Genomic DNA, 27,973 nt, shown 5'->3' with positions numbered 1-27,973 from the left:
AATGACTAAGTGGTGACTTATACCAAAGTGCGAAAGACCCCCAACGTGTCCTTCATAACTTCGAGCTGCCAGCGTTATATTTAGAGCTGTTTATAATCACTTGAGAGCAGTCATCTGTTATGGAAGGTAAACAAAGTTACCTTAACATTTCTACGCACTGTCAACGGGTCTTACCTTTCTCTCCTCTAAGTGCTGCATTCCTGCGGCAATCTGAAATGCAATCATAACCAGCTGCCGGTCATTAAGCTTACAGCAGACGTTATGATAATTGTTGTTTTCCCGTGGAGCCCTCTTGGCCTTTAAAACATTTTCCAGACTGCCACCATGAATCAATTCAGTCACCACAAGAACGTTTCCTAGTGAAAGAAGAGCAAACACCAGCAGAAAAGTTAACAAGAGAAAGACAATATTTGCCAATACTTGACAATATTTGGACAATATTTGCCCCTGGATTTGATCAAAAGGTGGTTTCGTCGGTAAAAATAAGTTAAGTTGGTGCCAAAAAAAACCAAGAAACAAATTCTATATGAATCCCCCAGCGGTTAGCCTAGCATCAAATGGTTTCCGATCAAGAAGAACAGATTTTCTGGCTAACACATACATACATAAAAACATACATACATACATACATACATACATACATACATTAGTTGACCACTCCCCATGGGGGTTTTTCCGGGCCAATTCCCACCCATTCCTGATAAGGTTGAGATTGAAAGTCAGCATTATCAGGCGCCTCTGGCAGCCGCTTCAGTCCATGTAACGATCTCACCTTATAACCCACCCATCCCACCCCAGGGGAGGACATCCATCACGCAGTAATCTCGTGCGTGGGAAATTAACGTTTCCTACCCCTAACCCTGCGGGAGACTGGACCTCCATTTATTCGTCCCTATCCGATAAGACTAGAATATCTAACCATTTCTTGATAGAAAGGTAGCATATTCTTCTCAATTATTTTAAGACCTTAAGTGTTGGTCCGCCGGGGGCTCGAAACCTCGACCTCCCGCACAGCAATCCAGTGCTCTATCCATTGAGCTAACCCTCAATGGATAGAGCACTGAACTGTTTTTCGGGAGGTACTAATGGAGCACTAAGATAGAGTGGATAAAACACAAGTCTATAATGGATAGAGCACTTAGTCTACTAATTTTTCTTTAATCTTAACATCAACACATGCACCGTTCAAACTGATCTTACACTTGGATAAAACGTTACCTTATTGATGAACCTGCCTATCTCTAATGCGTTACATGGTCGAAAAGTGACTTACCTCCTTCTATCCGCGTACCAATCAAAGTGACAATATTAGGATGTTTCCCAGCATGCCTCAAGGTCCTTATCTCATTAAGCAGGGTTTCTTTGGCAATAGCACTAAGGTCTACAGTGGCACAGAGATAAAAGCAGGAGGACCTCTTAAATTGCTTGGCTATTGTAAAATAAATGATATGGAAAACAAAGCGAGGCGGCAAAGGGCATTCAGAACAGAAGCAGAATTAATGGGTGTTTTCTGCAAAGGGAAAAATGACGAAAAAGTAAGATGGTGCAAAGTTTCCAGGACGAAAAATCAATTCAGTGGTAAACCACTGCACTTAGGAATTAATAATTTGACATTTTTATGTCGTGTACATACCTTTTAGCTTTTTAACAGCTACATCTGTCATGTTTCCGTCTTTCCCACCATAGCGACCTTTGTAGACAATTCCAAACTCGCCCTCTCCGAGTATTTCATCGAATACTTCAAGATTTTCCAAGTTTTCGCATCCTTCTTCGGTCTCTTGAGACGATATCGGTCGCTGATCGTCGACAACCAGGTCAACACATTTATCAGTTGTGAAAATGTCAGTACCAATCTTCTCACCCGAATCTAATCTCTCTTGATCTCTTTCTTCTATAACTTGTTGCATCGTATCATCCTGCTCACTTCCGTCTGGAGACCCTCTTTCCCTTACTCCATCCCCCACTAACGGGCGCCTTTCCTCGGGGTTCTTGATGGTCTGGGTATTGGGCGACCAGTCATTTTCAAGGTCCTCTATCCCGTTCGGCAAGTGTTTGCCTTTGTCTAAATACACCTCTGCACGTTTTCTCTCCTGTCATTGAATTATAATTGAAGACAAAAGGTAATTATGATCATGCATTTTTCATTACGATGACCCTCAAATTTGACAAATTGAAGGTATGTAAGTAAGAAATACAGCCCTTTTTCAGGCTGAACAGCTCCATAAACTCAGTGAAAATGCATGGTCGAGCACGGGCCCCTGAATCCTTCTGCATAAGTTGTTTATAAGACCAAAGTGGAGGAAAGGATAATTTGGAGGAGAAAAGAACAAGTAGGGACAGAAATGGGTGTTTTACTTAGCCTTACTCTAAGCCTTAGCCGAACTAACGACAATCATTATAAACAACCTCACTTATGCTGGCACACGAAGGAATGTTACGATTGACCAGCCATGAACCAGTTTCCACGGAAGGTACGTTTTTTGCGTGTCATCGATCTTTGTTAATTTGTGAGGCGAGATACAGAGATTAGAAAAACTTTGCAAAGTTTTGATCATTGTTATTATCACTATTTTCATTATTACTATTATCATTATTATTATTATTGTTATTAGCATTATTGTTATCGAACTCTTTTCCTTTCATTATGGACGGGGATGTCGTGTAACGTATTATTTACCTTTTTGTCACGATTTCTACGCCGAATCCACACAAACCCAATGACTAAACAAATAAGTGAAGCTACCAAAGTGCATGATACAGCGATTGTAGTAGTGTGAGATGCTGAATTTTCTGGCTTTCCATTCTCGGAGGTTGTGGGAATATGTGCTGGATTAACTATGAAAAAAAATATAAATTCCTCTCGAGTCCATAGTCTTAGATTTAAGCGGTAAAATAAGAAGAGTACTGATAATAATAACAAAAAAAAACAACATAATAATGACAATAATAATAATAATAATAAAGTTGTAGCGGTATAGTATAATAAATCAGAATTATGAATTGAGAAAGACTGAAAAAAAAGATGAAGTCAAAGCAGAGGAATAGGGAAGAATTGCAGAGGAGATACAGGCATTTTAATTCTAAACCTTTGAGATTTTGATACAAAAGTCAATTCCTTGCATTAGCCTTCGTTAAGATCTTTATTTTTGCCTCTTTTTCCAAAAAAATCTCACCTTTGCTTAATACAGCTACTCCTGATTGACTTCTCCCAACGCTGTTATTTGCAATACACTGATATTTGCCATAATCTTCCATCTCTAACCCCGTTATGAAAAGCTTGCTGCGATTCGTTTGGTTGTCTTGAATAACACTTGCTTTGGAGTTGGAATGTAAAGGATATGAAGCATTGTCCTTTATCCAAATGATCTTTGGCCTCGGGAAGCCCCTAGCAGTGCAGCTAAAGGTAGCGTTGGAACCGATCGAGACACTTTGGCTCTCTGGACCTTCAACAATCTCAGGTTTTTGGACCCCTGAAAGATAACAACGAATACTAGTTGAGGATAAAAATGTGATGGAATTTAAGGTGAAAAAAAAGAAGAAGCAGAAGAAGAAGCAAGGAGAAGATGCAACAGGATTTTCAAATCAAAGCCCTTACGATTTTTCTCTAGAAGTCAAGTCCTTTCAGCAACCGCCTATAAGATCCTTACTTTTTTCCTTTTATCAAAAAATATCTAACCTATCTTTAAGAAAGCCACTCCTGATTGGTCTCTTCCACAGCTATTATTTGCAATGCACTGATATTTGCCATTATCTTTCATCTCTACTCTCGTTATGAAAAGCTGACTGCGATCTGTTCGGTTGTCTGGAATAACACTTGCTCTGGAGTTGGACTGTAAAGGATTTGAAGCATTGTCCTTTATCCAATGGATTGTTGGCCTCGGGAAGCCCCTAGCAGTGCAGCTAAAGGTAGCATTGGAACCGATCCAGACACTTTGGTTCTCTGGACCTTCAATAATCTCAGGTTTTTGGACGTCTGTAAGATAACAACGAAACATTAGTTCATAATAGAAATATGATGAAAGTCAAGGTGAAAAAGTAAAAGACGAAGAAGCAGAAGAAGAAGGAAGAAGTTAAGAAGACGCAACAGGATCTTCAAATCAAGATCCTCACGAGTTTTCCTAGAAGTCAATTCCTTGCAGTAACCGTTTTTTTAAAAGAGCCTTATTTTTTTCCCTTTTATTAAAAAAATTTAGCCTATGTTTAAGAAAGCCACCCCTAATTGGTTTCTTTCCTAGATATTATTTGCAATGCACTGATATTTTCTATCATCTTCCATCTCTACTCCTATAATCAACAGATCAACAGCATTTGCCACCCATTCCGACTCTTCGTCTTCAGAAAAAAAAATTAGAATTGTTCACAATTTTTTTTGGAACTTCAATCCAGTTCGTCGCTCGCGCGATGCGAGAAAACCTGTGTAACCGGTTCTCTGGAGTCTGGAGTGCAAATACCGCGTGATATTTGCACTCGTCTTGGGCTTTATTTGTACTCTACGGAGTGTAGTTGGATAATAATGTCCTTTATCCAATGAATGGTTAGCCGCCGAAGACCTTTAGCAGTGCAGCTAAAAGTAGCAACGGAAGCGATCAATACGCTTTGGTTCGTTAGACCTTCAACGACCTCAGGCATCTGCAAATTGATACAAAAATTTGGTATTTGGATGCATGTGACCCTATGAGTTGTCTCGTTTGTAGCCATTCCTTTGGATGTCGGGGGGTAAGCCTTGTTTGAAATCCGAAAGAATCGTCTCAAAGAGGAAATTTGATGACGAGAAGGCTGAGGAAGTGCAGGAGCGCGACGACCACCTTCGCATTATAGATCGCAAGATTTCTTATGTAGAGGTATGATGAGGTTACTTACCTATCCATATTGATTTCCTTGTGCAGTGCTTTTTATAACCATTACCAGCTTGGCATGTGTAGTTGCGAAGTTTGTCAACTGTCAAATTTTTAAGCACCAATGGGCAGCTTAATTTCCGTTTATGAGAATTGGCGTCTGAAGGCTGTCGGCATTTAGCTCCAACGCGTTTACCCTGTGGATCGTGCCACTCGATATACTCGACCCATCTATCCAAAAATACCGAGTCTCCCTCTCTGGGCTTCGCTGTACAATTCAGGGTTAAGTTAACGCCAATGGGTGAACATTTTGTTGGCAGACTTGACGAGATGTTGACAACGGGTCTAACTGTGTTAGAGAGATTGATAATGAATAAAAAACCGGTAATACATTTTTCTCTTTCTCTAGCCTCTCTGACATGATAAAAATTATAAGTAAATCTATCTTATATATATATTTATTAAAAACTGGATCATTGGATGATGCAATTCAAGACTTCTTATTGGCTTAGCCATTATGGTATATTACCCAATATACCATAATCTATTTGAGCAATAGTGAAAATCAGACCTGAAAAAAATTTCAGGCCTGTACGGGATTCGAACCACTGACCTCTGCGATACTAGTGCAGCGCTCTACCAATTGAGCTAACAAGCCAACTGGGAGCAGGCCATCAAATTAATTCGATATAAACCCGTAGATGATAAATCAAACAACAACAAACATATGAAACATATGTGTGAACTGCGGTTATGAGACGTATATGAGAACGATTCTTCGCAGTAAAGCACTATTTGAGCAATAGTGAAAATCAGACCTGAAAAAAATTTCAGGCCTGTACGGGCCTGAAAAAAATTTTCAGGTCTGATTTTCACTATTGCTCAAATAGTGCTTTACTGCGAAGAATCGTTCTCATATACGTCTCATAACCGCAGTTCACACATATGTTTCATATGTTTGTTGTTGTTTGATTTATCATCTACGGGTTTATATCGAATTAATTTGATGGCCTGCTCCCAGTTGGCTTGTTAGCTCAATTGGTAGAGCGCTGCACTAGTATCGCAGAGGTCAGTGGTTCGAATCCCGTACAGGCCTGAAATTTTTTTCAGGTCTGATTTTCACTATTGCTCAAATAGTGCTTTACTGCGAAGAATCGTTCTCATATACGTCTCATAACCGCAGTTCACACATATGTTTCATATGTTTGTTGTTGTTTGATACCATAATCTACAAATATGGTATGCATACGCGTCAACTTAAAATTAAAAGGAAGCTAAAAAAACTAAGATGTGGTAAGATTTGTCTTATATCTTGGGGGCGTTTTTCATAAAACAGTTATCCCACTCGCGCTTGTTGGATATGAGATGATTATAGCCAACTCGGCGCTACGCGCCTCATTGGCTATCTATCATCTCATATCCAACGCACGCTCGTTGCATAATTGTTATATAGATATATGTACTACATACATGTATCCTATTATAATAAAGATATACACCCGTTTACAAAAACGTCTCAATTTGAAAACATGTATTAAGAAAATGTACCTTTTCTTTTCTCACTAAAAAAAGGTAATGCATGATGTTTATATATTTCACATCAAAGGAACAACACCTTTTTGTTATTTTAATAGCAGCTATTTTCCTTTCCTTTTCAAAATTGCCCCTATAATTTGTGGAGGCAAAAAGGGGTAATTTGTTACTTTCTGGACTTGAAGAGATGTCCACAACGGGTCTTACTGGGCAAGAGAAATTGATGATAAATGATAATAATAGAAAAATTAATAATACGCAATCTTTTTCTACCCAATCTAGCGATGCGAGTGATAAATCTATCTTATGATGCAAAGTGAGCGTAGTTTATATACTCTTGGCCTCGTTTTAATGAAGCTTTTTATTGTTTATTTCTAATTTGAATTCTACACCTGAAAAAGGACGAGGCCGGAAACGTTGTGTACAAACGCTGAATCATTTAGAACTTTATCTTCTTCCTTTCTTCTCTACTCGTGCGAAACATTTTGAAGATACCTGCATCCTCTGCATCCTCTTTCTTAGAGCTGTTTTTTATGGTAGCCATTTTATTCTTCCAGTACATCTACATATTCATGCATATAGATACAAGAAAAGCACTCGCATGTGCTTGTTCCTTGACAAGGACGTTTAACTACTTACTTTTTCTACTGGGATCGCACGTTTCAGCTCTGACAAATGGAAGATTCCGCAAAGCGCCGGTAACGGTCAATAGTACTAAACGCGTCAAAGCTCCTTGAAGCCAAAAGCAACCCATCATCATGACATGTTGACAAATTTGTTGCGTGGATGTTTGGAATGACCTGTAGATGGGATTGTTTATTTAAAATACGTTCTTTTCCAAGAAGAAGGTTACTAAGGCAATAAGTCGAACTAGGGCATCATGATGTTGTTGTATCTAAGTTTACTCACTCAAGCAATTACGAAAAGAAAAATGGAAAAGTGAGTCACAAATCTGGCGATTTTGCGCAAAGCCTTCTAAAAGGTATATAACTTCATTAAAATTATTCTTTCATTTATCTCCAAACTTTTGTATTCTACCGAATACATGTGGTTATAACTCCTCTCTCAATTACTTAGTAACTTATTAGCTTGAGCCTTTGTTTAGCTCCTTTATCGAAATCGCCAACAGTGACAAACAAAATCTAAAGTGAACAGCGACGAGGTTGTACGCAAACTTAAAATAATTTTTGATAACTCACTTTTTCGGTGGGAAGCCAATGCAACGAACTGATATTAAAAAAAACAGTGAATCTTTTATGTTGTAATGACCTCCTGCAGTAGGAAAGCAAAGTTATTTCAAACAGTGTTTATCATAAAGAAAAGGGATTGTTCGGCTTGACAAGAACTTTGTATCGTGCGAGTGAACTCTTCATGTCCGTGTAAAACTACTTTTCGGGGTCGTAGACTTGAATAAACTAGGTAGCCTATCAACGGACACGATGTACTCTTATAATGAATGAAAATAACGCACAATCCCACTAATGTTAATCATAAATAATCGAAATTTTTTTGCAGTTTAACATTTGCATGTCTGAATCCTTACGTCAAGGGATGTGAATCCCTCTCAACATTTTACAATGACATCACCGTCCGCCTCCTCTCGATTCAAATAATAAAAGGGACCTTAAGCAAACCTCGATGGCGACGGCAACGAGGACGTGGCAAAATAAAAGATCTAGTGGGTAGAACAATAGCTCAGCACGTGCGTTTCAAAACTTTATACATTTCTTAGCCATCCTTTGCAAAACATCAAAGTGAAATCACCAAAGTTTGCGTCGTCTGCGAACGGAAACCTCGACGGCAAATTACTGTCATTGTCATTTGGAACTCAGCGCTGCTACTATACGTTATGCTGCGGTTGAGGTGTGGCGCCGTAAGAAATGATAAACACCTGCAGCCATTTTCGAAATTCTAATTAAAAGTAGAAATTTTTTTTTTAATCGACGTCTTCCTTGGTGTCGCCGTCCTGACTGCTTAAGTTGGCTATTGCTTATATTTAGCAGATGCTTATGATAAACGGACTCAGTCATATTTTTCTTTTATTTTTTCCGCCTCAAAAGGACTTCATCTGAAGGAAGAGACATGTAGGTTGGGTTAATCGGCTCATAGGGAAAAAATGTCAATTCACTGGCAAAAATGTACCTGTTAACGGAGAGATATCCAGCCGCTAAACTGACCCTGAAAGTGGTCGCATTTATACGAAGTCCCTTTTTGGAAGATGAAATTGAAACTTAATGAGTTCCATTGTCGTCGAGATGCAACCAACATTCGATGTTGATAATAATTCGTTTAGCGATAAAGTAGTGTACAACTGAACGTTTCTGGTAATCATATGTTATATCTATACATTTAAACGATTGCATTCATATTTTTAATTATATATTTTATTGTATGTTTCTATATATTTTTCTTATTGTACTTATATATATCTACGTATATTAGTGATCGTAAGCTAGAAGTATGGCTGCTATGTTTTTAGTCAATAAACTATCTATCTATCTATCTATAGGAAATGCAAATATTGGTAAAGTTTAGACATTGTTTATGTTTTAGTTTTATTAAGTATGGTCGCATTGTTTCTAAGCAGCGTTTTATTACAAGTTTGAGCTCAGACTTCAAATTTGGCTATGGGCGATTATCTAAAATCAAATTTATTTCTCGCAAAAAAGAGTGGTAAAAAATGTATTTGAGATTAAATTTTAATACTTTCCTCCGAGGACATCATGCGTACAAGTCAGTTTAACATGACACGCGCGATGAGGCAAAGCGATGAGGCAAAGGAAACTGATGGAAACGCAATCTTAGTATACTTGGTAAACAAACAGTTGGAGGACCAAAAAAAGGCTTGTGGAACATGGGCTGAGAGAACTTTCACCCGTATTGAAAAACTTCCTGAACGCAAACTCCGAAAATAAATTGTTAACACAGGGAACTGGAAAGAGGAAGAGAGACCCCCTAATGAAATACTCCGCTTTCACAAAGAAATTAAACTGTGCATTGGGAGAATTTTAGAGGGGAGCGTAGTAAAAGAGCACTGAAGTATACTTCAAACTGAAAAACGTTGTAAAGGTAACAAAGGTAAATTTCCAAAGCTGGAATAAGCTGAACTACCGTATATTCTCGTGTTCTGATTATATACCTTTGAGCTTCGAATGCGATGATCTTAAAACAATTTTACCTTTTTTAGTCTGTAATTTGAATAAATGCAGCGTTTATTCATATTTTAGCTCTAAACAGCGGTTATTTGAGGGCGGAATTTCTTCGGGGTTGGCGATCAATCGAATAAATACCGTATTTATATAAATTTTTTCATTTTTGTTTTCGGCTTTTATCCAAACATTGAACGAACGAATCGCCAAATATGAGGTCCAAAGAGGAATCGGCAGAATCAAGATTACGCGAGTGGGTGATTTCAGTTGCTCCGTCTGAGTTTTGACTTCTCTCTTAGGCTGCGGTTGTCAAGGCGTCATTCACCATTAGAGACAGTATTTTTATTCTCAGTGACCATCGAATCAGAAATAACTGTTAAGTTCAAAAGCCGGTTAGATATTTTTGGCAGGCTTTAGAATTTCATATTAATGTAGAATTGATTATATCGCAATACGATTCACTTGAAACCTCTATCTGACCATTTTAGTTTAAAATTTACCGATAGACAAAAGTCACGATAATTTTTTAAATGTCTTCCGCTTTCTTTGACACCTTCACGAAACTTATGCATCATGGAAGGAGTTCGAGGAAGATTCACTCCATGAATATTCATTAATTTGTAGGCGAATGAATATTGAACTCGTCTAATTCAAAGAGCTTTACGAAAAAGTAATTAGGTCTTATCGTTTATAAATGTGAGACAAAACGTTTAAATGTTTGTTAAATTAAGAATACCCTCCAGTCTTTGAAACTCGAAAATTCCACTGTCAATAAATTGAGATTAAGACGACGGCAGCCACGGCAGCGACGGCGGTTAACTTCAGAGTGTTTGGGAGTTTGTTATTCTAAAAGCGAAACGTTTCATGACCTCGCCAGTTTCTTTACATTATATGCGTTCTTCCAGCGAGATGAAACAGTCATTGTTCTATATTTTCCAAATAGTTTATCGATAGAAAGAAAAGCCAATTTATTTATTGGAAATAGGCCACTGGCTAACCTCATTTATCCTTCTGATCTTTTTTCTTTTTCGGAATGTGAATGACGGCAACTTAAAATGACATTTCGAATTCGGTCTGTGAACATGACAGACTTCAGTCGGTAGTTGTATTTCTTAAAATAAGATAGGTCATGAAAATATGTGTTATTCCTTCTCGAGATAAATTGTTGTGAAAAAGGTCCTGCCTTAACATTTAACGTTAATCATTAGCCACTAGACTAAAATTCATCCCAATGCAAGCGATCAAATTTATACTAATGGTAAGGCGGATCGGAGGAGAACAGAATAGGCGCATCGTATTTAAGTTCACGCTCAAATTCACACTCCTGGCGGGCTTCGCTTGACATAACTGGTATTGAGATCGATCTTCCTGTTTACGAATGAAGTAATTTGGGAACCTTAAATTTGAATTAACACGCTTTACATCATGTGTATATTTCATACAACTATTTTACATTAGCTCGTAATAAAGGTATACAAATCCATGGTTGGCTCAAATTTTAGCCCCATTTTAGTCTCTGTTCATCGTAGATTAAAGAAACAATTACGAATAAACAGCAAAAATTCAAGACGTCTTAATATTGTGTTCAAGGAAAAAAATGGCCACTAACACTTGTCACCAAAATTCAAGTGCAAAATATGATCCCATCAGTTGTCTCAAAACAATTGTGATATTATGCATCGCATGATAAAATCATGTCGTAATACTGAGGTATTGTATTAAACGATTTTGTTTAATGATAAATTGTTGCTCCACATCCTTTTGAAAAATTAACTTTGTTGCCTTCGCTGCTCACAAAACCACGATCGAAATAACATTTTTCTCATTTTTTTGCCTTTATTTATTTAAACGTCACTTTGTTTGGCTAAAAAAGTGCAAAAGAAATCATCTTTTGAAAACAAAATTGTGTAAAAACTGCATAAACTTACCATAGGTTTAACCGTGAGACTTGTTAACGTACCACTCATTGGAAGGTAGTGGAATTAATCATTATTTGGTTGTCATACAAAACGAGTTCCGATAGCAAATTATGCGCACTTTACTGAGCCAAAAATAAAACGTCATACGAAACCACATTTTTATTGATAGAAAATGAGTCAGCAGATATAATATGAGGAAAATGACGGTTGGATTGTAAAGTTCCTGTTGAGCCAACAGTTTAACAAGATGAAAGATTACTTTCACACAGCCTGTTTCTTATCAAATTGTGAAATGCTGCTATCGTCCAATTTGCAAATTAGTGTCCGGTGGACTAGACAGGAAGATGTACGCCGAGGAGCGATTTGTGCGGGGGAAAGCTCTCTGCACGTAAGATGATCGTAAACAACTAGGCCAGCTGTGTTTCTCTCAATATCTTATTCAATATCTAAGATAAAAAGAGTCCTTTTTTACATGTTATTAAGGCATTAACCACTCACGTACCTCTGTCTATCGCCTTTCTGATAGACAAGTCCTCTAGAATTTATGATATTGAGCCTTTATTGGTTTAAAGTCGATACCCCCCAGGTATTCCAAGAGAAAACGCAGAATTTGAAAGAATAACATTTTTTTTCAGTGTTAGGAGATTTTCGTGAGCGCCCATTACAACCAAGACAACCATAATTCATTTGTTATGTGATCATCTGAATTCATACAATATGAGTGGAGATTGTTGAGCATTACTTCACCGTTAATTAGTATGCTTGGCGGCTATTTGACGTGGCTTTATTTGATGTAAGTTCCGTACGTACGATTTCATTAATATCCGTGGAAAACACTTGGCGAAAATCCCTTGAAGAAATCACTCGGCGATATCACTCTGGTTTCGCTACTCGCGAACTGATCCTGGATACCATTGTGAATAATCAATGGTGCTATTGTCCCTCCACTTAACTTTTTACTCAAATCATTTCTAAAACTATCAAGAACCTGGTCAAGATATTTACTTGCTGTCTGCTTGATTTTGTTCTTTGCATAATTGGATTTGACAGCTTGTGCAGCAACTTGTCTTGCAAGATAAACCCCATTGTTTGCTATTCCTTTGAAAGCCGCTTCACAAAGTGAATGGCTGTTTCCTACATCAAATAATGCTCCTCCGTCTTTTATTTGTGAGCTTTTTTTTTTACCGCTATCTATGTTTTTAACAAAACTTGCTTTGGTAGCGCCACATTCAGCGCAAATGCATTTTGTCATCAAACGACAGTTCTTTGCTCGTTCATATTTTTCCCTTCCGTTCAGTGACACATTCAGTCTGTTTTTTCTGTTTCACACAATACGATTTCATTTTATTATTGTAGTTTATATTTTTTCATTGAAATTTTTCTTAACCATTTTCTTTTCTTTGTCGACAAATAAAAATTCATATGGTTCAAGTTTTGTGAATAGTTTGGGGTCGATCATGTTTTCTTTACCAATAAGATTACAATGGTTTTTTATTAGAGGAGTGTAAAGTATCATATGTGAGCAGTTCAACCTGATTTTTTGTGGTGTGTCATAATTCGACTGAGTCAGATAGATCGGTGAATTTTGGTGATGTCGCCCATCGGTAAATTAAAATGGTTTGCAATCTTCGATTGTATTTTTTAGGGTGCATTGACGAGATCGTCAAAGATGATAACCTTTCTATTTCCCATCAGATACTCTGATATATTCATGATATCATCCGGCTCCATAATTTCTAATATGTTGTAACCGACTTTCTGTGAAATATAATTCATAAACTCTTCTAAATCCTGTATTTTATCTTGGTTATTGTTGGGTGTATACAGATATATTTTCTCATAAACAACCAAAGGCAGTCTCAACATATTCATAACAGCGATTGTCTTTCCACTCCCACTCGCCCCTGCTATAAGCATTCTGTAGTCTTCGTCCCAAAAATCATTCGATCTTCGTTTAGGTTTTTCATTCACATGAGTATCAGAATTTTTCAATTTCACCATTTATCATTATTTTTCATTTTATTCACCTCAAAAAGCTAAAAAGCTGAAAAGCTAAAAAATGCCAAAAAACAGCTAAAAAAGCAAGGAAGCTAAGATAAAAGCTAAAAAAGCTAAAAAGCGAAAAAAAGCTAGAAAGCTAGGAAGCTAAGATTAAAGCTAAAAATCTTATCAAAAAAAGTAATAAAAAAATTACTTAAAGAAAATGAAAATCTAGATAAAGCCATGCAACTTACAAGTCTTGAAAAGCTCAACAAAGAAACTATAATTTTTCACGAAGCAGTGGTTAACCAACATAATCACGAAAGGATTAAAATCGAGGTGAAACAATACACCAATGGTAAACCTGGTCCTTTAGTGATTGAAACCCCTTTTCTCTTTAGTTTTGGTGTACAAGAGAGAAAATACTGTGAAAACAATGCTATTGAAGGTTACTCTCTTCCGCTTTGTTTATTGGGAAATGAAGGTGAACCAACACCAGAACAGCGAAGCTTTTATGATGGTTTGACACGTTTGCAAACTATCTGTCACGAATATCTCGAAGAGAATTATGAAGCTGATCTGTCAGAAGCTTTGTGTAATATTCTGTATGAGAAAGTATCGAAATCTCCAGTTCTATATGCCAAACTTATTTACTCCAAAAAGTTAAAAAAGATCCTTTCGCTTTTCAGATCGAAAGATAACCCAAAAGACAATCCGTTTGATTACCTCGAACAATATTGCAAAGTGAAAATGGCATTGATTATCGAATCAATTTACATAAGCGATATTAGCGTTTCTATTCAAATAAAAGTGAATGATGTTTACGTCAAACCCCTAAAACCCAGAGAAGCCTAAGTCACAGTAGAAGAGAGCGACGATGAAGAATAATAAATTTAATACACATTCACGTTTTATCACCTGACACATGCAAAATGGTGGTTTTAACCGGTTCAAACTAGTTAAATCTGTAAAAACTTGTCAGTAACAGGGTTATCGTTTTAACTGTATTTTATTAAGAAAAAAATAAATGTCGTTACTACGTCTTGAATTTTTCTTCATACCCTTTCTCTACGTGGGTACTTAGAGTTGGACAAAGGTCAATGACAGTGTCATCTATTATTTTTATCTCTTTTACAAACGAATCATGATCAAAATGTTTTCCTCGCAAGCAAGAACGCAAGTTGGTCAATACTTTTTGATATGTTGTGTAAGCGTACTTACACATTTCAATCTTTGGTTCAAAATTTTGTATTCGCTAAATGTTTTCAATAACAATCCCACGCCAGCGATAACTCCATGTGTAATTGGGTTCAGTGTAATTCCACCTACGATTGCAATTGTACCAACCGCAATGTGTGATGAACTACCCAGCTTGCAAGATGAATTCATCCGTTTAAATCGTCTAAAAGTCTGTCTGTAACACCACCACCTCTTATGATAAAATTTGAAAAGAGATTTTATCTCTGATAGAGTCGCTTCATCAATTGAAGTGTCAATGTGATTGAATGCAAAAATATCTCGTTTCATTTTAATATGTGTTCGTATAACAATAAAATTTTGATTTTGTTCAATCTTGTTTCACTATCATTGGATTACTATTATTCAAACCTTCGAGAAGAACAGAACTATTATCTGTCGCTATACTTAGCGATGTGTTGGCTTGGAAATATAACATGACAGTCGTGGTGTTTGTTACATAAGAATTGTGTGTGTTGGGTAATTGAACCATTACACCATTTGTTGTGGTCATGAAGGGTTTGTCCAATACGAACTTCAGATGTGATAAATGCTTGGATTTTATACTGTCCACGAATGTGATTAGATACAAACCAGCGTTTTTGATTATAAGTTTTGTGTTATCGGAACCATTAACTGTAAAATCGGAATTATTACTCTGTGATACATTAATTGTATGATCTCGTGCTCCATTGGTGTAAAACCTTACTTGAGAACTATTGTCATGAGCTAATTTTCCTCGATGGCAAATCTTTTTTGTCGCATTCGTTAGAGCCGTTCTAGTTGCTCTTGCATTGATTTTTGTTTGTAAAGATGTGTTGATATCGTCGACATATTTCTTTGTCGTCGGGTTTTCATTTTCCTTTCGGGGTTCATTCGTCAAAAGCATTTGTGGATAAATGTACGGTACATTTTGCTGTCATAAATCGAATACCATCTATCCCAAACATCCTCAGGTAAACTATTGTGATATCCCTTGCTGCCGTAAACCACAACCCAAATTGGAAGTTTCTTATCATATTTTGAAAAATTTGTTTTGAATTTCATTACAATGTCAAAGGCTTACTGTATTTTGCGAAACCAAACCAAACCAAACCAAACGAGTAAATCAGTACTTTATTTTGCGAAACCAGCTCTTCGAAGACTCTAGCGATATATAACTGATTTCTTCCGATTCTTAAACACTACTCGTAGATACAACTCGATGCAGTGATGATTTGTAAATAAAGAGTTTGAGTCAAAAGGTGAGAAGTGCGCCGTTTCGCAAATTACATATATGTAAATCTGTAATTTGCGAAACGAGCTCTTTGAACACTCTAACGATATGTAACTTAAGTCTTCCAATTCTCTAACACTTTTCGTAGATACAACTCGATGCAGTGATGATTTGTAAATAAAGAGTTTGAGCCAAAAGGTCAGAAGTGCGCCGTTTCGCAAATTACAGATATGTAAATCTATAATTTGCGAAACGAGCTCTTTGAAGGCTCTTATAGCATTTGGTAAGTACAAGATGAAAACCGGGTCAAAATTGGAATTCTGCCCTTTGACATTGCTGTAGCATGTGTCAGAAACCTTGCGCGTACCGCCTCATATGTATGTTTGTACATTTATTAAAATCTACAACAATTTTGTTATTTTTTACCGGCCGCCTAGTCCAGTTGATAGTTTATGAACAGAAAGCAATTTATCTTTTGGGACTTCTTTCCTGTCTGCTACCTTTTTTTTAATTACCATATTAGTCTTTCCGAAACATTTCCATATCAGGTTACTAGTTACTTCTCATTCTTACGCAATAGAATGCGTGACCGGTCAACATGGCGTTCAAGCTTCCATCTTTTGGTTTGCTTAGGCGTCCTTCAACTGTTAAGCAAAGTTCCGATTTAGATAGAATCCCTAAGTTTTCTTGGGATGAAACTTTCGACAAGAAGGAGATTGGCCAGGGTGGCTTTGGATGCGTTTTCAGCGCCAAACGACGCGGTGGAGGGTCGATTGTTGTTAAGAAGCTCATTCGGCAGCATGACCGTGAGAAGCGTTTGTTCATGAAAGAGGCGCGGATCCTCAATTCCCTACATTACAAGCATATCGTCGAAATCAAAGTAGTAGGCGAAAGTCCTGTAGCAATGATGCTTAGGTACGTATATTTTTTTTTCACGCCATTAGGTGTTGAAGGTCGGGTAAGTTCACTGCAAGGTTACTTGGATTACACGAGTGGGAAAGAAGAAGTACTGTCAGCGTTGGCCTGCTTGCAGAGCAAGATAGCGGAAGACACCTCTCTTGGCCTACAGTACCTCCACGATAGAAATATCGTGCACAGCGACTTGAAGCCAGGAAACGTGCTTATTTCTAACCAGCATTACTGCCATTATAAGAACGAGGATGAAATTCGAGAAGCCTGGGAGAAGGAAGCTGTCCCTTGCAAACTGGTGGACTTTGGAGAAAGTCGAGCTTCCCTACAACAGACTGAGACATTAGGTCACTCGAGAACCACCAACGTCGACCGCGGAACTGTTGTCTACATGGCTCCGGAGATAATCACTAGCACAGGCGAAGCTATGTCCCTTGAGCAGTTGAAGGCCTGTGATGTTTGGTTATTGGGAATGATTATCTTCCTGCTATTGAATCCTGATTTAGAGTTCCCCTACCAGTATGAGGTTGACCAGGTTCCGCAAAACAACTTCCAAAGCTTACGAAATGAGTTGGTGAGTAGATTCCAAGAACGTATGCTACCGACTTGGTCTTCCGAATACAGCAGATCTCAAGCAACAATCTGGCGAGAAATGGAATCAATTTTTAGCCAATGCACTTTTTTTTTGTTCTAAGAGCAGGCCTAGAGTTCGCGAAGTAGTCCAGCTGTTTCAGGCTGCTAAAATCAAACCACCATGCAGTGACATAGCACTCTCGACTAGCCAAAGCACCGCAATCGAGCGGCATGATAGGCTTGTCGCAGTTGGACATATTCCCCTGGATCAAAATATCCCAGACGATGCTACCAACAGCTGCGCCTTTCTATCTATCCACGTCACAGAGTTGATTGCTAGGAAGGGAAGTGATTGGGATTCTTTTTGTGCAGCCGAACAATGGTACGCGCTGTCCAGAGAAATCGACAAGATTATTATGACCCAACCCACGCGAGATGTAACAAAGCTGTACGATGTTTCAGAGGCTTACACTATTCTACGAAAAGCAAATAGTTCATCTGTAGAGCTTGACTTTCGTGAAGAGATCGTTACTTCTCATGGAGTATTCTCCAAAGATAGACGGGATGCACTCCTCAAAGGCGTTAATGCATTATCCACTGCCTGCTCGGTTACCAACGTTGCAATTTACAGCTGTGGCCGCTAAATATTTGTTATCGGTTGTCATGGCGACCAGTATTTCATCGTGGACACGCATCCCATATCAAAAGAATTGGGGGGTGAGGGTACCGGTCTTCTCAAAGTATACCCCGCCCAGGATTCGCACTTGGCAAGTCATCTCTGCTCCTGGGTATGGAAAAGGTTACTGCTAGGCGGTGTTTCAGATGACTCCACGCAGTCATTTTTGGTTTCTCAGGAATCACACAGGTTAGTGTTATTATGAGTGAATGACCGAACGAACGAACAAACAAACGAGTGAATGAGGTATTCATTGTGTAAAATCAGACTTACTTTACGATCGAAATCAGGAATAAAGTAGCTAGGATGGACAAAGTAGAAAGTTATTCATACAAAATATTCCTTTATAAAAGGGTACTGTAACGATAAAGCATGATTTCGAGAAAATTATACCTCCCACCAATAACGGTTTATGCCATTCCAATTTAATGCTTCATTTCCGATCGCCCGACCGACCCATTCTTTTTGGATAAGTAAAAAACAAAAAATTTCCAGAATCACTTGAAAAGAACCAAGTACTTTAATTTACAAGAACACGATGTTGCCTTATTAACACCAGTTGTCTAAAATTATCATCGATACTTCTTTTTTGTAGCCTTTTTAGACATTTGATAGTCCTGTTAATATACATCTTTTACCATCTGATTATCTCTTGCAGACTAAACGTGAGATTTAATTTGCAAAAGTAAAGTGGAACGCAGACCCCTTCATATGTTCATTCTTTTTTCTTTTTTTCTTTTTTAGGGCCCCACCGACCGACCTAACTTCACGAGAAGGCGATGGGAAACAAAACGTTTTATTGGGATGGCCTTATCTCTGAAAACGTCGCTACATAAATGATAACAATTATTAGGAAGTAAGGATGGAAAGGATACAAGTGCATTACAATATGGACATTTGACAATCGTGACAGCCTGGACGTTTTTCTAATAAATTCCAGTATTGCTTGCCGGGAAATGTACGATACCATTAGCGAGACAAAAGAGCAGAAACCGGAAGTAAAGGTAATAGGAAGAAAAAGTATTCTTTTCGCCAATCATTAAATATCTCTCCGAATTTTTTATTTCAGGCCGCATTCCAGTAGAGCCGAGGAAGACGACGCTGTTCACCCCATTGACTACCTTTACTGTATAAGACATGCCCTCGCGAGTTTGGATGGTTGCGTCCCAAATGAATCAGGTGATGAAGGAGAGTACAATGGTGTGCCCCAGGAGAAAGAAGACAGCGATGATGGTGTGCCCCCAGAGAAAGAGGACAGCGGAGACAGTGTTACCGAAGTGGTCAATGAAGATAAGAGTGGTTCTGAAAAGGGAGAATTAAGAAACCTGTCAAACGAAAATCTACGAGCCGTAATCAGAAAGGGGAGAAGTGCGAGTGGGAATCTTAGAGAAGGTGAAAGACGTGGCTTTCCGGGTGACCAAAGCTCTCAGCAAACTCACGACACCAAAATGGTCATTTCTATTACCTCTGACGAAGATGATGCATCGCCCTCAAGAAACAAGCCAAGGAAGCTAAAAAAGTTATATGTCCATGATTCAGTTTATCTACCGAATAGCATATCCTGTCTTGACTCGCTTTCAAGTTTTAAGTGCTATCTTAAAGCATATTTTTTTAAACAGGCTTTTTATTTGTAATTATTCGCTATAAATTGTTATTGCTCAACGTATAATTTTATCAATCTTAATTACTTGTATATTCAGCCTATTTTGAATCATTTTATTTAATTGTAAAGCGCATTTGATCATGTACGTCATGGAAAATTGCGCTATATAAGTTTTAGTTATTATTATTATTATATTATTACTATTATTATCATTATTATTATTATTGTCGCAGAGAAATCAACTGAATGCTACATTCTAATCAGGCAACACAGGGCAAAAACCGTTATCTGTGAGCAATGGAGTAAAAAATAAATGTACATTAACTAATCCTAAAAAGCTTTTCCGTTGTGCCTACAGTCCTCCTTCTCACAGGAACTCAAACTGCCACCTTGAAAGTCCGGGCAATATTCAGCGTGCCCGAGAGCACTGCCCTCTGCATCTTTCGCAGTACGTCTGTGCTTCTGCCTCCCACCAGCTCGCGCATCATGACATCCAGCTCCCGTGACCACCCCCCGAGGGCATCCATAATGATGTTATTACTATTATTATGACTATTATTAGTAGTAGTAGTAGTATTATTATTATTTATACCTATGGTGAACTTGACATCGGAGAAATCGTGAGGTGATGTTACCTCTTCCTTTTTAGAAATTGCTCACCAAGTCGCGAAAAAGGACCCGTGAAGCTGCTTCTCTTTTAGAACATGATTATGATGAGTCCATGCCACGTAAGTGCCTATATCATCTTATGAACTCGTTCATAGACCTCACATTGGACTCGCATGGGAAAAACACCCTCACAAACAGAGACAGAACCAACAACAACAACAACGCGCGGCATGGGGTGCAAAGACCATGACGAAAGTCAACTTTGCGATAGTTTGTTGTGCTTGAATAGCTTTTTTTTTTCTTTCAGTCGGTGAAGTTAAACAGAAGAGCGCTCCCATTGCAGTTTCCCACTCTTGAACTTAAACCTGCATAGATTAAAAAAAAACAACAACACTCAAGGATTATGAGGTGCATCGCAGATTTTCCTTGAAGAAAGCCATGTTATTATAATTTCGTTATCCCCAATCCACGTTTTGAAGTGATACACAGCGCCGTCTTAGTTTCCATATTTTATATCTACTGTGTTTTATTTTGGTCCAGCAAATGTAAATGGTTGCTCTTTATTTCGTACAGGCAAGAGAGATTTGAACATTTCGGAAATCTTAGAAGTGTGTGTTGGCGAGAAAGTACCATCCAGCCGGCTTTGCCACACAGTACCTCAAGCAGTGCGAGAAAATGTTGTCTTTGTGATTGACATAAAGAATTATGTAGACCATCGCGATTTGACTGCAGATGACAATGGCGTGTATACGAAGCATTCATCCCCATGTGATATAGTCAGGGCTGTTTTTCATGAAAATGGCGCTGTTGATAGCTTGAAAACAGCTCATCCAGAAGAGTGTAGTGTTAATGGGCAGGTTTACAAAGTGCGAAGGCAGAACAGTTGGCACCATACTTCAAAAGAGTTTTGTCGAATAGTAGCCAAAGTGGAAACTGAGGGCGTGCTTGCAAGGTATGCTGTCGTGCAGTACAAGCTCCACTGGATGCGAGTTCGCTATCCTTACAAGTGCACGGTAACTCCCACAAGAAAAGTGAGCCGTATTATCGTACCAAACCAAGTGTGGTACGGAAAGCCAAAGCCGCAGCTCAAGCAAGTGAGACACCAAAGCATATTATCAGCGCCATAGAAGAGGAAGCTGGATGTGTTCTCAACGTGAGTTCACCAGCGGACATAATCCGTAATAGAGAGCAGGTATACAACGCTTGCCGAAATGTGGAAGGGCGGGAAAAAAGTGGGAACACTGGCCCGCCACGCCGACCAGATTTTGTCAAACTCATTAATTTAATACAGCATGATGACTTCCTTCGGGACGTCTCCTTTGGAGTGAAATCAAAGCGAGGAGATAAGTTTAAGGCCCCAAATACCTTTGCTATGACCGACAACCAGATGATGTGGATGAAGAGGTATTGCTCTGGCGAGAAGCCCAAAAGCCAAATTGGGATAGACATGACTTATAACATGGGTCCATTCTATGTTACAACTCTGACGTTTCCTCATCCAATGTTTGTCTACCGAAACAAGCCTAATATGCACCCAATAACTCTGGCTGCTATAATGACAAGTGTAACCAAGGAGAGGAAAGATTACGAGTACCTTGCTTCGTCGTTATATCGCAAAGGCATCCGATCCCTGACGTATGGGACAGATGGAGAACTTGCCCTCGAGCAAGGATTCGAAAATGTGTTCCTCATCTCAAGCAGCTCAGATGTTACAACAGAAGCGAACAAAAACATTCACCTGAGGTGTTTAACCCATGTAGAAGCTGATCTAAAGGGTAAACTTCAGCAACTGAAAGTAGATTCGAAAGAGCAAAGAGCTATTTGTTCCCAAAATTCTTGGCGGAGAAAAAGACGGGAGACGCATCAACGGTCTTGTGAATTGTGAGGATGACGAATCTTTTGACGCGGCTTTGGCGTTATCGCGCCTACGTTGGCCTGCTGAATTTACCAAATGGATTTTTAGCGCAAAAGGACGGATAAGACCACTGACTGATACGCTGAAAATGTGCATGATGAAACCTTTACGAGTGGCTGCTGGACTGGGTAATCCGCCTAAAAAATGGCACAACCAAGGTACCGAGGCTTTGCATCATGTCATGAAGGAAGAAGCACATGGGCAGTCGATAGATCAGGCTAAAAATTCACGAGCATTTCAACCATCGAGTTGTCCAGCTGCAGAACAGCGAATTTATAAAAGCAGTGTACGGAAAGGGCGAGTACCGTCTTGCGCCAGGATACGAGAATTTCAGTATCGACCCCCTAAGGTGGTCCCAGATGACATGCGAACAAAGATCTGCGTACATAAGGAAAGTCCTAGGTCAAGGATTACTTGACGACAAGAGTTCGGACGACATGGCCTTAGAGAAGCCGTCTATTTCTCTTGAAGAAAACGGTTTGCCAAAAAAAAACTTGCATCGCAAGTTGTAGCAGATATTTGGCGCAAAGCACAAATAATTCTCGGACGATTCAAGGTCATTCCATTGGACAACGGGAACTTCTGTGTTACTGAAAGCGACAAAGCCTTTACCGTTGAAAATAAGAAAGGAAAATTCAACTGCAAAGATTGTGCTTCCTCTGTGGCAACTGGGGGAATATGCCAGCATTCCATCGCCGTGGCTGAAAGGCAAGGGAACTTAATGCAGCACATCCAAAATTATACGCAGCAAAACGACCTGAAGTCTAGGCTCGCTTTTAACAATGTCCCCAGAAGTGCTTGTGGAAAGAGTCGCCAGAAGAAGCCTCGCCGAGGTAATAACAACGTCGAGCAGGAGACAGTTGTTGAGGAAATAGATTCTAATTCGGCTCATGATCCCGATCTCGACTTTGCAAAACCATATCGCTTTACAGAATTCTACCACAAGGACGAACCGTTCAATATTGTTTTTGTCAACGACTTCCCAAATGCCAAAAGCTGTGAGCAGTGCAAGGTGAATTTTTCTCGGACCCTACCCATCGCACCATGGGATATATGTGTGATGCATAAAGAGCGCTACCTCTACCCGGTAAAAGATCCCGAGAACTCGGCAAAGGTTTTGAGATATACTCCCACTAGAAAGAAGACGGCGGCGAGGTTCTACTGTCCAAAGAAAGAGTGTCTGTTGCCACGGCATCCATACTTTTGGAAGGGACGGCTGAAAATTAAAACCGACGTGAAGGATAGGCTCCGTGATAGTCATAAAATGGAACTGCTGAAAGGTTTGCGATTCAAGGTATAAGCTGCTTCCACCTGTTATGGAGATCGCTTATAAAAGTGCTTTTCTGAAATAAAGTGCCTTCCAAATATTCACGCACGGCCAGTTACAGTTTGAAAAAGGTGGAACAAGAAAGAAACACCCTTAAATTTAGTTCTAAAACCTTGGACAAGACTTTCGTAAGTAACTTCATTTCTCATTCAGCCAGTTGCTGAAAATATTAAAGAAAAGCAGAAAAAAGAAAAAAAAAACAATTGGAGAGAAATTGATAAGCTTGAACCTTCACGTTCGTTCCCAATCAGTAAAAAAAAAATGCGAGCTCTTGCATTTAGCCTCTCTTTTTAAGACGTTTAAAAGCGCAATAACTTTTGATATATGTGGAACTGAATTGGTTTGTTTCGCCGACGATGAATTTTGACAATACTCGAAAGGGATTTTTTAAAAATGTTGCAGAGAGGAGTGCCAAAGAGATAAGTGGCAACAAAATACACTGAACTGACACTCCTCATTTATCCAACTTATTGTGTTGTACTACAGGAGAAATAATTTCGTAAAGCCTTTCGAGGGTTGACGCGAAAAATGTAATCCCTGAGGATGACACTGCGTGTTATGTAAAATTTAGAGGCGACTTCGCTTGTTTAAGCTGACTGAGCTATATTGCAGATCATCTAAAAGTTGTCAGTGACAGTAAGTAACTGTCCCGAGAACAGTTGCGTTCTGTCAGGCAAAAGTGAAAGCAGCATTTCAGTGTAGATGTATTTAGCTTGTGTATAATTTGTTTTACTTGGAATGAATTCTCATTTACTTCTCTGGAAAAATCTTGTAGTTATAATGTACGTTGGATGACAGTTTTTGATAAAGAAAAGAAAAAGAAAGGATATATTGGGGTAGAAAGGATATAATGGGTATTTTTTTATACTCATTTTTGCACCTATATATGTTATTGATGTTGATTTGAACAGGGTACTTCTGACCTTTTGGCTCAAACTCTATGTTCAAAATTCATCACTGCGTCGATTTTTATCTACGAAAAGGGTTATAGAATCGGAAGACATAAGTTACATATCGTTAGAGTCTTCAAAGAGCTCGTTTCGCAAATTACAGATTTACATATCTGTAATCTGCGAAACGGCGCACTTCTGACCTTTTGACTCAAACTCTTTATTTACAAATCATCACTGCATCGAGTTGTATCTACGAAAAGTGTTATAGAATCGGAAGAATTAATGAAGAAGTGTTATAGAATCGGAAGAAATAATTTTAGGGTCTAAAAGTACTTACGAGTGACCACGAGTGACCACGGGTGACCATGAGTGACCACGAGAGACCACGAGTGACCACGAGTGAGATTAAATCAAAATATCTCAGTTTTGTTACTATGACGTCATTACGCAGTCAAATTCCCATCATTTCATCAAATACCTATTAGAAAGGAGACTATTGAATGAATATTTTCCGCGGCATACGTCCGATAATTGAAAAAAAGTCCAAAAAATATATTTAAAAAACCATAACTAAAGCAAAACGTATAGTTTATGATATTTTATTATATTACCACGATAACTTTATCCTCGTCTTCGCTTTGAACGATTACATCCCTTCGATCTTTCTCTTTTCCAAGAATTTCCTTTTTGGGGGAAATATCTTTACGCTTCTTTTTTAATAAGTCAGCCATGACCGAACTTGACAAGAAACGCGCAAATCCATTCTAAAGCGCGCGGAAACGCCCAAAATGTCCCCCATGGTGTCTAGCTGCCTAGTTCCCATGGTTATTGTTGTATACTATTTTTGGAATTATACGAAGAGGTTAGATGTAATAAAAAGTTGTCATGATAAACATATATTCATACGAATTGTTTGCGACCCAAGCGATATATAAGCTAAGAAAATAGCCGGATTATTACTTTGACGCTAGGAGTAGTGAGTTTACGACGCAAAACCCAATGAAGTACTTCTCCAGACCTCTCGTCGGCAGTATATTTAAAAGTTGAATGGAATTTTCCAAAGTGAAGGGTTCATCATTGACAACATTGGGTTGTTAAAATAGAGCCAAATAAAATGGTCATGTGATATTTATGACTATTCTTAAAATCGTTTTTGTTTTCAACCTATCGTAACTGTGCAATCTGTAATGTATAGTCCACACTGCAAGTTTTTTTATCGCATCTGTTTTTCATGTTTTTCAAATCGTCCGCTATGCATTTATACAGTGAATAACTTCAGTTTTCGTGAGTAAGTCATTATTTCATGAAATTAAGTGAAAATGATTTCGTAATGACGTCACAGTAAGAACACTGAGATATTTTGATTTAATCTCACTTATGGTCACTGGTGGTCCCTCGTGGTCACTCGTGGTCACTCGTAAGTACTTTTAGACCCTATCGATATCTCATTAGCTCCTTTTGTTCGTTTACCAGCATTTAAATTTGAACCGCACACGTCAACGGTGTGTGACAAATGAGCCTAGGTCTTCCCAAGGAAGACTTCCTTATATAGCGCGCCTTCGTGTTTAAGACAGAGATTTGCCTGTTACCACTCAACTTGGCAAAATGTGGCGCCGACAATCAACAAGTGAATGGTCAAATCCTCAAGCGAAATGAAAATTTCAAGCGCTCCGGTATAAAAAAAAGTGTATTCAAAATATAATGATTAAGACTGGAATTTCTCGGTAGACTCTGACGAAAAAGAGTTTAAAAAAGGTTAAGTTTTTCTTTCATTGCAGGGAGTCGCTCGTTGGTGTCATGCTGGACTGAAAGTTTAGGGAAATATTTACTGGAGAATTGTTCAAAGTTACTCCAGTAAACATCCCACAAACTGCTCCTGCCATCAGGTAACTAGAACGACTGGCATTGCTGTCATGGCCAACTTATATTATTCGACATTCGCCGCTGTTTTTCCAGAGGATCATGGCTGTAGCTGGATATGGATTCCGGATTGGCGTGGCCAGTGACCTCTGATATCTCCTGTGGGTTGAAATCATCACGGAGCGCTCGGATGACTGTTTTGCGACTACTCAAATTTGTGAATTTGCCGTCGGAAGGCGATGGACGCAATACTCTGCATTTGTTTTGCCAACACATTTCTACCAATTGGAACCATCTTGTACCAGACATTGCATTTTGGGCTCTCAATTGGACTCAGGTAGAAATTTTCAGGGACGTTATCACCCTTCGGACGGTGACCAACGTATTCGATAAATGCTCTGTGCGGATCTCGCTCTCCACCATCCGTCCGGGTATTACGAAAACGAAGACCCTCGAAAACGAAGACCCGGTCTTCGTTTTCGTACTACGAAAACGAAGACCCTGTAAACAGAAAACCGTAGAAATTACAAGTTAAACGCACATTAAACAGTAACAACGCTTAGTAATATAATACATTACACTTCACGCGTTTCTTCCCATTATTATACTGCCCGTCCTGTCAGTGTTCTGTTTCGCTAGCGAGCCAATTTGATGTTGATATTCTCGAGGGTTTCCTCGGGTAAACTTACCACACATATTATTAATCTGGAACAGCAGGCAGAATACCAACACCAGCCGCCTTCGATTTATAGTAACAGAGAACGCGTTCTGTACAGGAAAAATGACTCTTGGGTTCTGTCAATAAACAATCGATTTCTACTGTATTTCGTAGCTAAAATAGATTCTGACGGTCGTTAAGCTTTCTCTGTTGGAAAATTCTCGTTAAAAAGTAAGCAATTCTTTTTGCTAATGCAGGGTCTTCGTTTTCGTAGTACGAAAACGAGGACTCTTTCTTAAAAGCCCGAATAAAGCCTGTTTAACCTTAATAAGGGCCCTAAAATATTCCGATCACTCCTTCGATGGGGATGTCTGTTCCAAATTTGGACTCATTGCATAGAAAAACAAATCGAAGAGCCGAAAGCAGTGGTGGCTGAAGAAAGAACAAGAAAAACGACGCTCGAACTGTCTTATCAAAAGTTGAAATAACAATTACTAGTGCTCGGGGTAGGTCTACAATTGTACTTTCAAAGGATTTTCTGCTTTCAATAAAGGGTCTTCATTTTCGTAGCATGAAAGTGATTCAGACGCCGCTCTTTTTCCGGACTTAATTCATCAATTAGGTTCGGCACATGAGTGGAGTAGCGTGTGAACGAGTTTGACTAATGGTCGTGGGTCGTGGGTCGTGGGTACAAGTCGTGGGTCGTGGGTGTGGGTGTGGGTGCGGGTAAAAGTCGTGGGTGTGGGTGTGGGTGTGGGTAAAAGTCGTGGGTGTGGTTAATACTTAATAATAAAAATAACCATTGAAAATATTAAATATAATAATACATAAATTTTATACAACCCTGTCATTCATTAATTTAACTGTTCTTTCTTCTAGTTATTTTATTTTGTTTATTCAATTTACCCTACTTTACGTCTATTTTTATCTGTTATCTCACTGTCAATGAAATTAGTTTCAGTTTCGCGACGCATTCCGAGATCTCGTTTGATAACAAAGGGAAGAGAGATAAATCTTGTAATTACACACTGTATACACGTTTTTCGAGCTGTGCGGTCTGCGGTCTGCGGTCTGCGTTCTGC

At 38.7% G+C, this 27,973-nt stretch overlaps 4 protein-coding genes across 11 annotated transcripts in view; 3 read left to right on the top strand and 1 right to left on the bottom strand.

The window, feature by feature from the left end:
• LOC148740890 (uncharacterized) overlaps positions 1-27,973 on the top strand; it is a 244,651-nt gene that overhangs the window by 74,200 nt on the left and 142,478 nt on the right. The gene's annotated exons all lie outside the window — the stretch shown is intronic.
• Positions 1-27,973, bottom strand: part of LOC148740900 (fibroblast growth factor receptor 4-like) — a 78,358-nt gene that overhangs the window by 4,198 nt on the left and 46,187 nt on the right. For 2 of the 4 annotated variants that reach the window (XM_088754363.1, XM_088754369.1), the window contains exons 4-9: positions 3,677-3,973; positions 3,174-3,470; positions 2,678-2,835; positions 1,634-2,090; positions 1,274-1,381; positions 175-356 (exon numbers count right to left, since the gene is read on the bottom strand). In XM_088754363.1, coding sequence (XP_088610489.1) covers positions 175-356; positions 1,274-1,381; positions 1,634-2,090; positions 2,678-2,835; positions 3,174-3,470; positions 3,677-3,973 — 1,499 coding nt within the window. Of the gene's footprint in view, positions 1-174; positions 357-1,273; positions 1,382-1,633; positions 2,091-2,677; positions 2,836-3,173; positions 3,471-3,676; positions 3,974-4,860; positions 5,185-7,007; positions 7,169-10,515; positions 10,754-11,445; positions 11,636-27,973 lie in introns of those variants that run through there. The other 2 variants (XM_088754377.1, XM_088754359.1) reach the window with 2 other exon arrangements.
• LOC111328257 (uncharacterized) lies at positions 11,700-19,966 on the top strand. 5 transcript variants are annotated; one of them, XR_015999104.1, is made up of 3 exons: positions 11,700-18,215; positions 18,771-18,882; positions 19,096-19,966. XR_015999104.1 is itself a non-coding variant. In XM_088754646.1 (3 exons), the coding sequence occupies exons 2-3, from the start codon at positions 18,863-18,865 to the stop codon at positions 19,658-19,660; spliced, it is 585 nt and encodes a 194-aa protein (XP_088610772.1). In that variant the 5' UTR covers positions 17,489-18,215; positions 18,771-18,862; the 3' UTR covers positions 19,661-19,966. The 5 variants fall into 5 exon arrangements, 2 of the variants coding, with proteins under 2 accessions (XP_088610772.1, XP_088610768.1); XM_088754646.1 differs by having other exon boundaries at positions 17,489-18,215; XR_015999096.1 differs by having other exon boundaries at positions 18,771-19,966.
• LOC148740906 (uncharacterized) lies at positions 19,993-21,809 on the top strand. Its single transcript, XM_088754820.1, has 2 exons — positions 19,993-20,357; positions 20,812-21,809. Exons 1-2 carry the CDS (start codon positions 20,351-20,353, stop codon positions 21,363-21,365), a joined length of 561 nt encoding a protein of 186 aa, XP_088610946.1. The 5' UTR covers positions 19,993-20,350; the 3' UTR covers positions 21,366-21,809.

Source organism: Stylophora pistillata, chromosome 1 (assembly GCF_964205215.1).
Source record: "Stylophora pistillata chromosome 1, jaStyPist1.2, whole genome shotgun sequence".
Lineage (NCBI taxonomy): Eukaryota > Metazoa > Cnidaria > Anthozoa > Scleractinia > Pocilloporidae > Stylophora > Stylophora pistillata.
This window is presented reverse-complemented; position numbering and strand designations above follow the sequence as displayed.